Raw genomic sequence first — 13,535 nt, forward strand, 5'->3', positions numbered from 1 at the left:
TCTTCTTACTAACAACATATTTCTGCCTCATCATTTGACCAAAATCCACATTGGATCGCAGTCAGAAGTTATTACAAACACTCAGTAGTGATTGATAGTGACATTCGAGTAAAAGTGTTGTATTAATCTCATTAATTGTCATGTGTAGCTTGAAGCGAATTGTAATTTCTCTGTTACCCATACATGATTATATTTCATTATGTATTTTATCAAATCACATACGTTTGTAAGAAACGGTTTAATTTTCCAAAAAGATTTTTAATTATAGTAATATAATGTACCACATGCTGATCAGAGGGATGTGGGTGGGATGTAATGCCAGAGTAATGTAAAGCCACAACTTACACAGCAGTGTTCAGATCATCTTTTTTTCCTGACAAAATCAATATAATGCAATATTTCTATCTGCTGAATGTAAGTGTTTCCATATTCCAAGCTTGCCTGCTGCACTGGGGGACACCACATGCATGCGCGAGTTGTGAAAATTATGAAAATAAATCTAGAAATTATTTGACTGTTGGATTTTAAATCAGTGGGGTTGAGGCACAAGTTATCAAACGTAACTAAGCTGTTTTATGGATGGTAACCGTAATACTACTAAAATCTTATTAGTAATTAGTTACACTACTAGTTACTGCAAAAAGTAATATTATTACAGTAACTAAGTTACTAGTAACTGCCCAACACTAGCCGGTTCTATAAAATAAACTTATAAATAATTTTAATGAATTTATCTTAATGAAAAATCTGCTCTAATCAAATAATCAGAATTAAGTACCAGTGTTATTTTATTATCATTGCTATTATATAGGTTTTTGTTAATATTTTGAATATTTTTTTTTCAGTTGAAATGTTTTTGTAATTTTGTTGTTTTTGTCACATTTACTATTATTTTTTAATGTATATATAGTTTAGTTATTTTACACAGCATATACATGGCAACATGGCAGTTTACGTTTTATGTTTTATTTCAGCTAATATTTAAGTAATGAAAATGTTTTTTTTTATGGTTTTATATAACCTTGACTAGTACTTGTATGCACTACAAATAAGCTAGTAGCCTTAGTCAGTCCATTCCATATTTTTCTACTAAGTGCAGTAGAATTTATAGAAACATGATTTGATAAATAGTAAAATTGTGCTAAGAATATAAAAGTAACATGACACATTTTTCTCTAAACTAGTAGACATGAAAGGAACACTCCACTATTTTTGAAAATAGGCTCATTTTCCAACTCTCCTAGAGTTAAACAGTTGAGTTTTACCGTTTTCCGTAATAATCAAGGAACTTTGTTGCCGTACCATGGGTGCAGCAGGCGCAATGATATTACGCAACGCCTGAAAATAGTCCCCAGCTAGGTAACTTCCAATAAGCCTATTTTCAGGTGCTGCGTAATATCATTGCGCCTGTTGCACCCATGGTACGGCAACAAAGTTCCTTGATTATTACGCTGGAACGAGAGTATAGTTCCTAGCCATATCAGCCTAGAAAATCACAACTTTTCATTTTCCGTCGGTTTTAGTACACGATGTAACTACAGAAGAGTCAAGTTTTAAACAGGAAAAATATAGAAACTCTTTGGTAATTTTTGAGCGAGATGCTAATGGTCTAATCAGATTCAATGATCTATGCTAAGCTACAGCTAAAAGTGCTACCGCCAGACCCGGAGATCGGCTGAATGGATTCAAAAATGGTAAAACTCGACTGTTTAGCTCTAGGGGAGTTGGAAAATTGCCTATTTTCAAAAATAGTGGAGTGTTCCTTTAAGATGTGTATCTACTTTAAGGGCATACCCCCGCTCTACAACTCAGTCACAAGACGCATACACCACATCTCATTTAACTGCATATGCCTCTTTTGATAGACATTCATTCCAAAAGCACCACAACCAAAGCAAATGTCACAGACACGGTTTTAGTAAAAGGTGGCACAGAATTTATTTATTTTTCTTTTAGATTTGCAGCACATTCTACAAAGACACTAGAGGGGACAGAGAGAAAGAATGATACGAGAACATGGAAGAGATCTGCCACATTTTTTTTTAACAGAGAAGCTTTTATTTCCCCCCCCAACTGTGAAGAGAAAGGCGTCTAGAAAGATCCATTTAAAATGGTAAAAATGCTTACAAACAGACGTACAAAATAAGCGCTAGCAAGATTTAATGGATCCCAATGTCAATGGAGTACAAATGGTCAATCAATCTTCTGAAGTTTTACCAATCTGGAAATCGGGTTGAAAAAAACTAGTAAAAAAAAAAAAAATCCCTCGGGAATGAATCCTTTTCCCACCCTCAATACCCCCATTTTTCAAATCAAAATCATCCTTTAAATAAAACTGTACTGATATTAAAATTTTAAAGAACTGAACTGAATATTTACACTTTCCCCAAAAAGTCTCATCATGAATGGAACAATAAATTCATTGGCAAAAAACAAACAAAAAACAACACTTATAAGATTACATTCTGCATGTTGCACAGATTAAGCATGCAGCTCTGGTAAGGCCAACAGCGGACTTCACAGATGGGCTCCCTCTACTTACAAAACAGTACAATCAATAATGGAAAAATCACGTGCAGAAAGAAAAATGTTAAAGAAATAAGAGGATCCCTCAAATATGGTGTTTAAAAATATTGTTAGGAGAAATGTCAGGGAGCACATCTACCCAAGAAGCAGAGGAATGTAGGCTCTGAAAACAAGTTGAAGTGAATGGGCATATGGCAGTTTGGCTTCCATCTCCACCCTCTAGAAGAACCGACCAGAGTACTGCTTCACGCTGAAAGAGGAAATGACACGGTTGAGACCAGAGACAAAACCTCATCATGCTGGGACAGTTCAGCCAGCAGCCAAGTGATTTATAATCTAGATATGCCGTTACAATAAACAACACAAAACAAACTGTATAGTATTATAATAAAGCGAATTCACAGTATTCACATATAGCACGAGTACATCATCTGGTTTATAATACACCGTGTAGAAAAGGTAATTAAACAAGTTGATTTACTTGGAGCATTTTAAGGTTGTTTTCCTGGCTCTATTTGCATATTTTAGGTTTACTCATACTAGCATGCAACGGGTTTTAAAGTCAACATGAAATAGCATTACTAACCCATTTTATTTCATATTTTCTTAATTATTATTATTAGATTTTTTTCTCAAGTAAAATTAAGAAGCTCAAATTAGTTAGGGGTCAACTAGCTGTCCAAAAACCTACTAGTTGATTAGTACAGTTGACTAGATTTTTTTTTTCTTCTTCTGTTTTGATATTTTAGCAGCAATGCATTAACTTACATGCTAGAATCTAGCCGTTTTAAAACATGTTAGTACTCCATAAGAAATGCATCCAGTTTGAAAACTAGCCTAACTATACAGGGCTTCCTTAAAGGGGTCATATGACGCGATTTCAATTTTTCCTTTCTCTTTGGAGTGTTACAAGCTCTTGGTGCATAAAGAAGATCTGTAAAGTTGCTAAGACTAAAGTCTCAAATCCAAAGAGATATTCTTTATAAAAGTTAAGAGTCAGCCACACCTTCCTAAAACGGCTCATTCTAACACGCCCCCACATGTCTACATCACTATGTGGGAAGATTTGCATAACGCCGCCCAAATGTTCACGCAAAGAAAGGTGGCGTAACTTTTATTCTGGCTGTAATATTGCTGCTGCTGCCATGTCGTGAATGCGCTGTGATTCGTTGTGAAAGCGAAACTACTTTGTTTGGCCTTCCAAAAGAGGGCGATCCTGGGAGAGTAGACTACAATGCCGGCTGTTCTGACTCACAGACTGTAAGTACGTTTTTTTATATTTAAAGAGTTTTTATATTTTATATATTTAAAGTGAGTTTTTTGAGCAGTGTAGAGTAGCGCTCGTAGTTTGTCATTTCTCCGATCGCAAATGCAAACATGGTTTTATATTTACGCGGCGTGATGCGAAAGACAGTACAAGTCATTAAAATCCATAATTATGTCCCCACTGGATGCAACGAATGCCTCGTTTATAATGGGTTTTCATGTTTTTGAATCACCGCTCCGGCCTGACAGGGCATCATCACAATGTGGTAAGGGGCGTACCATTTCCATCACATGCTTGAGGTATTCGGCCAAATCACAACGCACTGGATAGCTGGCAAATTACAGCACACCTCGCTTTTTCAGACCGATGAGCTTTGTAAAAATCGATGCGTTTCAGAAAGGCGGGGCATAGAGGAGAAACAATGTACAGTATGTGGAAAATAATGTGTTTTTTAACCTTAAACCGCATAAACATTTCATTAAACCAAATAATGTTCTTTTTAGCAGCATCATATGATACCTTTAAAGGGTTAGTTCACCCAAAAAAAACTTTTTTTTTATTGATGGGTGCTTTTTATTTAACTTGTTTTGGACTGAAGCATGCAACACCCGCTGAGTGCCATGAAACAGCTTGAAAGATAAAATACCATTTTAAATATAATTCCAACTGGATTCGTCTGAAAGAACGAAGTCATATACACCTAGGATGATTTGAGGGTGAGTAATTTATGGGCTAATTTTCATTTTTGGGTGAACTAACCCTTCAAGTCAGTTTTGAAAATATATATCCCTATATGAATAAGGGTAGAAATTTGACAGCTCGTAAACATTTTGGATAATTGCCTCTATCCTGGTTACACTCGCATGACATTTCAGCAGTAAGAAAAGGAGGAAATCACTCATTGTTATTGGCTGAATAACATCTGTAGTATTAATCAGTTCATAAGCTTCAATGCACATTAATGCATACAGTGAAGAATATGCAGTTTTATTTTATATTTGATCACTTTATGAATTTTTTTGTAGTATTTTTGTAGCAGACCTACCTGAAAGACTTAAGTACTGTTTATTTCATTAGTATGTTTGTTCCATTATTTATTTATGATTTGTTCTATTATTTATATTTATGACCAATTGCTTGTAATTAGTTTCTTTGTTATTTTAATATATAGTTTACAAGTCTATATATATATATATATATATATATATATATATATATATAAATAATATAACATAAAATTACAAAAATTAAAGACAAATTTAAATTATACTGTTGACCCCCAATGTGCAACAATGAATCGTTCTTAATAAGACCATTAATTTACATCAATTCAGAAAGTGAATAGGGTCAATTATGATTTCATGTTGACTTTAAATTTTACAAACTGTATACCCAATACAATAAGGTAAATAATAGGAGTGTTTCATTTGCATGAGGATATCATAATGGCATGTTACAGAAAGAAGACAGGTTTGCATCTTGTATTAGAAAGCAGTCATGCTAGCATGTTCCAGTAGAAAGGCTGGTTTATGGTCTGTTTGCCCATGCTACAGCAGAGACATCAAATCAGCTTGGGTTCAAACAGAGTATAAGCCAGCACTGGCATGGTCAGCTGTGAGTTCAGATGTTAGTCAGAGTAGGTTAGACTGGCAGGCCTCTTCAGATAGGGTGGGTGAAATGTGTTTTGAGGGTGGGGGCAGATGATGCTGGGCCTGTGCTGTAGGGCAGACCGTGATTTGTTGTCACTTCATCTAACTAACAACAACAAAATCACAAGTCTTCCACACAGAAGCAAGCCAGCGTTGTTCACTCCATTCTTCTGGGTCCACTCATTTGCCCCTTTGTAAATTATGTGGATTTTATCCCAAATGAAACCAGTAAAACAAACCCTTTTGTACACATTTCACAAAAAGAAGGGGGAAAAAAAGAAAAAAGAAAAAAAAACTCCCCCAGAAGTTTGAAGCTGTTAGGTCAGGCAAAAAGAAGTGCATGAAACGGCAGTCAAATGTATATGAAGTATGAAGAAAGTGTGGAGAACTACTGAAAAAAAAAAAAAAAAACATTTTAGCTCCAAATAGTAAGCAAAGAAAGACAAGCAGCAGTTTAGCACCTCTATTTTCACCCTAACAAAATAAAAGACTTAATATACTCAGGAAAATATGATTTGTCTGGTTGCTAAGTGTAACCTTGTGTCCAAAACAGGTATGACAAGATAAACTGGGTAAATATCTTTGGGATATTGGGAATAGAGATTCTTATTCAGAATCGGTTCTATAAGGATTGTTAAATGAAATCGTTAAGGAACCGTAATGGTTAAGAGCCCACACGTAATCTCACTGGGCCAAAATTGGAAATCTGTCACACCTGGTTAGCACACATGATGGTTAGGTGTCAGGATGGGGTTGAGCTAAAGTGCTGGAATAGGTGATAGACTCACCTGTTCTGTAGTAGATACTGGGCGTTCTGAATCTGGTCCTGTGTGCCTGTGATGGTAATGATCCTGTCCTCTGAGCCCTCCAGAGGCTCATCGATTTTGATAGATGCTCCTGACTCATGACGGATCTGCTTGATCCTTTGGCCGCCTTTTCCAATGATAGAGCCAGCCAGCTAAAACAAGACAAAGTAAATATCTGCCATTCAACTACAACTAATAAAAATACAAATAAATAAAGCAGTGGTTGAAATACTAACTGAAACAAAAATAAATCGTTATTTGTCAAAATTGGTAGGGATGCACCAATATGAAAATTTATTTCAATACTGATAACCGATAAATCTTTATATATGAAAGCCGATAACCGTTACATTGACCGATAAATCTAAATCCAAATTTTTATATAATTTTTGAGAGCCTGATTACAAAAAAAGTCTCACCATTAAATGCCATTAAACACTTCAACATAAATCAAACATAAAGCAGCCTTACAAATAAATAAAATAATGGAATAGAATAGACTCCGCACCGACAATAATGAAATTATTTTAATTAAACCATATTGTTGATGAAAATAATAAGATAAAAATAAAAGTAGTGGTTATTATTAATAATATATCAATGATTTTGAAAAAGAAGCATCTTAAATAATACCATCGTTTCAAATTGCAGCATTTCTGTTTAAGCTGTGTGCGCTGTTACCGAAGAGCTGAATGAACACCAGTAAACTGAAGCGCTTTGTTAGTGGGTTAATTATGCTATATGAGAATCAGATATTTATACAACATAAAACATAATATTATAACTTATATATGCATAAAAAGATGCAAATGCTCAAGTGATCTTGAACTAAGTTAAGCGCTAGTCAGATGTGTAACTCAATGCGCTCTTCTTCCTGTAACAACGCGCTGAAACACAGCAAATAAACCCAAAGAATTCACAACTTTTATTGCGGTAATATTCTCTTTATAATGTTATGCATATAACATTCCCAGTTATACTAGTTATTAATGTTGTGCACTGCTGTTCACGCTGCATGTGCTGAAGCTGAAGAGCTGAATGAACACCAGTAAACTGAAATGCTTTGCTGGCAGCTTATTTAACTCAAGGAAATGCATCATATATTAATCAGATATTTATACAACAAACATAATATTACAACTTTATGTACAAAAAAAACGCAAATGCACAAATTAACTCAAAGTTTGTTACGTGCTAAACAGAATGTGTAACTTCTGTTGTGGATGCACTCTTCCCGCAACAACGCGCTGAAACACAACAAATTAAACCAAATAATTTTAACGTTTTATTATAATAGTGTTCTCATTATAATGTTATATATATGATAGTCCTAGTTATTAATGATGTGCGCTGCTGTTTGAGCTGCGTGCGCTGAGCTAAAGATGATCACCGGTAAACTGAAGCGCTCTATTAGCTTAACCAAACGCATTCTATTTGTGATAAATCAGACATATATGCATAAAATAAACACAATATTACAACGTACAATTGCACAAAAGGCTGCAAATGCACAAGCGAACTTTACTGTGCTGGTAATAAAAGTGCAGCTCCGTTGTGAATGCGCTCTTCCCATAACAACGCGCTTAAACACGGGCGCACAAAGATTCCATAACATTATTTAACAGTAATGTTCTCATTATATTATGACAGACTTGCCCTGCACATGTTGCACTTCACTGTATTTAACTTTTCGAAGTGATTCCAATAATATTTCAAGCAATTAAAAAAACCATCATGGCGAACAGTGCGCATCTGAAGTGTCTCTGCAGGAAATAATGCATTATTTATCGGCTTTAATATATCGGCAAAATTTTCTTATCGGTTCGATAACGATAACATTAAATTTAACATTTATCGGCCGATACCGATATGGTGGCCGATATATCGTGCATCCCTAAAAATTGGGTATCAAAACAGATTTCCCAATTCAGATTGATTCTGCTGTCAATTTGATTTTATTCCGATTGATCTGGGTACATTTCAGTTATAATGTCCACTTTGCTTACATATGAAAGAAATGTTCTTTCTGCTAAAGCCCAAGGTATCTTTTGGTTTTTAGGTGTATGCTAGGGCATGTGTAAAATGCATTGCCATTTCGTGGTATACAAACAAACAAAATGAAAAACAGGACCAAACTCACTAAATTGCAGTAACATACTATATAGCACAGTGGTGCTTAGCAGTGTTGAAATCAAGCTGAGATAAAATAAAATATAAATATTAATTGAAAAATGTACACTTACATTTAAAATTAAGTTAAAATACTAAAATGAAAACTACAGCGAATATTAATGAAATAAAAGACTAACAAAAATTGCTAAAACTTAAATTGAAATTAAAATAACTGAAAATATTACTTAATTACATTGATAAATATGGTAATAATATAAAAAAAAAATACTAAAAGAATGCTGCTGCTTGAAATAAAATTAATTCTAAAACAGAATTAAAACACAAACTATAATAACTTTGTGTGTTGTTCCATTTTTACAAATATGTTGTGTCATATTGCACTCACATCTTTAGGGATAGTCACTTGTGTTGTAATAACAGGTCCACCAATGTCACTGTAAGAACCTCGACCACCTGATGAAACAAATATCTTACTGTGTTTCAGCTAATGCCTATATGTAGGCCTCTCATTCACACTCTTATACAACCTTAATTAATATATATATTCCATAATCATATTATCTGACACACTCACCAGATTGGAAGGGCTCCCAAGAAGAATTATTGTCTTCAGATGAAACAAGAAAAGAAAAAGATGGAAAAAGTGATCAAGATATCAGAGCTACGACAGTAAAGGACAAAGAGAGCGAAAAGCAGGAACCGCTACACTATTGAGGAGTGCAGTGCTCCGTTTGACTGGAGGTAACCTTGAGCTAGTGTGTATGTGTGCAGCTGAAGAACACTCACCATATCCACCTCCACTCTGTGTACAACGATGGGGGAAAGAAAAAAATATAACATGGGAGTCAATTCAGAGAGCACAAGCGTATACTCAAAGCACATTCTACATGGATCTTTGAGCTTACAATCTGACACGTCTATTTAAAATGAAAGCAATAAACCACTCAAGGCCATGCAATACAGTGATTTTTACCACGGTTAAAGGGGTTTTAGGTCACTGCTTCGCCACACACCTAACATTATTGTGGTAGACAAAGCATTGAATATAGATTATATGAAGCAGTATTATCACATTAAAATTGGGCTGGGCGATTTTATAGATTAATTCGAATTTAATGTTTTACCACGATTTTATTTTTTATAAATCGAGGAATCACGATTTTGAATAGAAATATTACCAAACGTTACAATTAGACACTTTGACAATATGCCAATGTTAAGAGAAAAGAATGATCCAACCGCATGTCAGTGCACGTGATTAACCGCTAATGTGTGACGCACTTTGTGAAGGACCATGAGGTGCCATTAACAGCAAGGTTATTATAGTTTTGAATTTAATTAGTTTTATTTTAATATCGTTTTCAAATTTGCCATACAATTTGGTTTAGTTTCATTAATATTGTTGTTAGTTTTAGTTTCGTTTTTATTTTGTGAACACATTTTTATTTAGTTTTTATATAGTTTAGTTTCAGTTTTAGTTTTAATTAAAGGTTAGCAGAATTAACAGATCACTTCCAGAGCGCAGGCCAAAGACAGACTTGCAAATGTCTAGCGACACAAAATTAACGCATGCTTAAATGATTAAACTTTTACCATTGATTAAATGGTAAAAGTATACAAATATACGCCAAAATGAAGCAGTCAAGCCTTTTTACTAAATAAATCTACACAAGTTGTGCTTAATGTCATATCTAATGATGTGTATTGAGATATTTAATATGACAATAAATGTAGCCTAATTTGGTTATGATGGTTAGATGTCTTTTTTCTTTTTTAACAATCACAATATATTGTAACTGTCGTGTCTTGCTCACTTTTCCGTGAACAACTGCGCATAAATCATAACTGGGAATAATGAAATTCAATAATAACTGCAATCGCATTAAGGCTCATATTTGAATATGTTCTTTTCATTTATTAAGAATTATAAGCGTGTTTATGATGTGATTTAGCCTATGCACATTTCTCTGAAAGCCTGGCAGAGTGATCACAAGATGCTATGCTAAAGTTTTGTATTGCTTTCAGAAAGGATGTGCGTTCGTCTTTTTTTTCTGTTAATTATTGCGTTGCGCTGCGTGTCCGTTTTTCTTCAAAGCACCAACTTGGAATGCCTAATTTTGGTTTGCTTGCTTGTGTTACATGAGAAAATAAATAATTTTGCCTACCTGATGTAATAGATTTTATGCGGGTGCGGTTCGCGACTCGCAGTCTTTGTCAAACGGGTCTGGTCTGGTACAGAATTAAATGAGTGCTGCTGTTGGATAACGGGTCGAGTGTTCTGTTAAGTACTGCTGGTGCACGTTTACCAAAGAGGACCCATGCAGGACTCTGCTTTAAACTGCTTTGCGTCTCTGCATAAGATAACCTCACGTGCGCAATGAGCCATTTACAGGTATTTCCCTAAACCTAAACTTTTATTTCAGTTTACGAAATAGTTTTTTCATCAATCGTTTCCATCTTAGTTTTAGTTTTCGTTTACGAAAATAACCTTGATTCACACAGAATGAGCTTTTGTGTTGACAAAGATGCGACATGGGCAGTGGAATAGGAAAAAATGCAGGAAGATGGGAGTTTTTAAACTTTTTAACTTTAGCGCTGTGCTTTTAAGAATGCCATTTCATGCATGAGACGCTGCAAGAGACTCGAGCGCAACAGTCAAACATAGAAAAGCAGCGCAATCCAATAAAAACCTGTAAAGAACTACTACTGTATGTCTGAAATTTCATGTTTGCATCATGGTGACAGGCTGAAAGCTGCTGTTTATTGATTTTACAGAACATTTATAGCCTAGTTAATGATAGTCTACTGGTGTTATTACCTTCAGTTATTTTGAATTTGAATTACCTTGACTTTTGAGATTTTTTTTTTTTAAAGCATTTTCTTTGTATTCTTTCTGAACATATAATATGTATAAGATACATTTGTAGAAGATGTAGTTCATGCATCTTTTTTGCAAAGATATTTAACAAGTGATTTGTTTAACATTTACATCATGCTGACAACATGTGTGGTGCACTTGAAATAAATTTCTTTAACTAGAGGGTTAACAAAGTAAAAGTTACTTGAATCATGTTGTAGTTACATTTTCAAGTTGACTAGTTAAAACATTTTAAACATTAAAATTAAAACATTCTGAAAATTTTTTCCATATCTCCCAGCCCTACATTAAAACTGACAGCTCTATAAACAAGACAAATACAGAATTAAATGAGTGCTGCTGTTGGATAACGGGTCGAGTGTTCTGTTAAGTACTGCTGGTGCACGTTTACCAAAGAGGACCCATGCAGGACTCTGCTTTAAACTGCTTTGCGTCTCTGCATAAGATAACCTCACGTGCGCAATGAGCCATTTACAGGTATTTCCCTAAACCTAAACTTTTATTTCAGAATAGTTTTTTCATCAATCGTTTCCATCTTAGTTTTAGTTTACGTTTACGAAAATAACCTTGATTCACACAGAATGAGCTTTTGTGTTGACAAAGATGCGACACGGGCAGTGGACTAGAAAAAATGCAGGAAGATGGGAGTTTTTAAACTTCTTTTAACTTTAGCGCTGTGTTTTTAAGAATGCCATTTCATGCATGAGACACTGCAAGAGACTCGAGCGCAACAGTGAAACATAGAAAAGCAGCGCAATCCAATAAAAACCTGTAAAGAACTACTACTGTATGTCTGAAATTTCATGTTTGCATCATGGTGACAGACTGAAAGCTGCTGTTTATTGATTTTACAGAACATTTATAGCCTAGTTAATAATAGTCTACTGGTGTTATTACCTTCAGTCATTTTGAATTTGAATTACCTTGACTTTTGAGATTTTTTTTTTTAAAGCATTTTCCTTGTATTCTTTCTGAACATATAATATGTATAAGATACGTTTGTAGAAGATGTAGTTCATGCATCTTTTTTGCAAAGATATTTAACAAGTGATTTGTTTAACATTTACATCATGCTGACAACATGTGTGGTGCACTTGAAATAAATTTCTTTAACTAGAGGGTTAACAAAGTAAAAGTTACTTGAATCATGTTGTAGTTACATTTTCAAGTTGACTAGTTAAAACATTTTAAACATTAAAATTAAAACATTCTGAAAATTTTTTCCATATCTCCCAGCCCTACATTAAAACTGACAGCTCTATAAACAAGACAAATACAGGCCTAATCATACTGACAGCAAATATTCACTGTGAATGAGACTAAATTGAAAATGTATTTTTATAGAAAAATGTGTCAATTGTGTTTTCTATTCGACCAAAAAAATAAAATAAAATTGCTTTTAGGCCACACACAGCAAACCGATCTGAGTCCTGTTACTAGTCAAATTCATTTGCTTTCTCCTTTTAACTTGGTTTGCAAAGGTGTAGTGTGCCAGTAAATGTTTATGTTCAGGGTAACCGGTATTCATTTCACACTCTTTGTGAAGTTTTGCATTTTACGATTTGCTGCTCGTTTCCATTTTGCTATTAGTGTGAATAGGGCATAGGTCAGTTAAATCTACAGCTTTTCAGATTACTTACTTTGGTCTGTCATCCATATTGCTGTGATAGCTCTGGTGGGAAAATCGATCACCTCTGGAAACAAAAAGTCATGTAATCAGTTATTACTTTTCTATTACACAAATGTAGTTCTATGCTGATTAGTGGTCGACCGATATATCGCCAATGCCGATATATCGGCCGATATTTGGATTTTTTTCAAATATCGGCATTGGCCGATAAGTTTTTCTGCTTGGCCGATGTGTTAGAGGCGGAACTTTTATTTTGGCGGTACGTCTGACTTTTATTTTGACGGCGCTGAGAGCGACAGCGCCTGAGCGCACACAGCTCACATTCTCCCTCTTGCTCGCTGTCGTCGTTCAGTTGTCTCTAATATGGATAGAAGTTTATCTAATAATCAGATAGAACTGTTAAACAAATGAATTAAATTGTATACAAAACAGTATTATAACGATTGCTTTATTATTAGTAATAGAAAGGCAAACATTATAATACTTTCTCGTTTGCCGTCAGCATTCAGCAAAGACACATTTATATCATTTAAACAAATCTTTGAATGATTAATGAACATTTAATTTCACAAACCTTGCAGACTTCGTCGAATCTAGTTGAGATGAAGTGTGCATTTGTATCCTGCATGATCGCGTGTTCTCTGGG

General features: G+C 34.5%; 1 protein-coding gene across 1 annotated transcript in view; it reads right to left on the reverse strand.

Annotated features, from left to right (window-relative positions):
* Positions 1 to 2,045: 2,045 nt before the first annotated feature.
* The window catches only part of LOC107596016 (heterogeneous nuclear ribonucleoprotein K-like), a 39,427-nt gene continuing 27,937 nt past the window's right edge, over positions 2,046 to 13,535 (reverse strand). Inside the window, exons 10-16 of the mRNA XM_016286617.1 lie at positions 12,900 to 12,953; positions 11,558 to 11,561; positions 9,168 to 9,183; positions 8,956 to 8,988; positions 8,767 to 8,834; positions 6,231 to 6,400; positions 2,046 to 2,776 (exon numbers count right to left, since the gene is read on the reverse strand). Coding sequence (XP_016142103.1) covers positions 2,746 to 2,776; positions 6,231 to 6,400; positions 8,767 to 8,834; positions 8,956 to 8,988; positions 9,168 to 9,183; positions 11,558 to 11,561; positions 12,900 to 12,953 — 376 coding nt within the window. The 3' untranslated portion in view covers positions 2,046 to 2,745. The remainder of the gene's footprint in view (positions 2,777 to 6,230; positions 6,401 to 8,766; positions 8,835 to 8,955; positions 8,989 to 9,167; positions 9,184 to 11,557; positions 11,562 to 12,899; positions 12,954 to 13,535) is intronic.

The sequence above is a fragment of the Sinocyclocheilus grahami genome, unplaced genomic scaffold (assembly GCF_001515645.1).
Source record: "Sinocyclocheilus grahami isolate Dianchi unplaced genomic scaffold, SAMN03320097.WGS_v1.1 scaffold212.1, whole genome shotgun sequence".
NCBI lineage: Eukaryota > Metazoa > Chordata > Actinopteri > Cypriniformes > Cyprinidae > Sinocyclocheilus > Sinocyclocheilus grahami.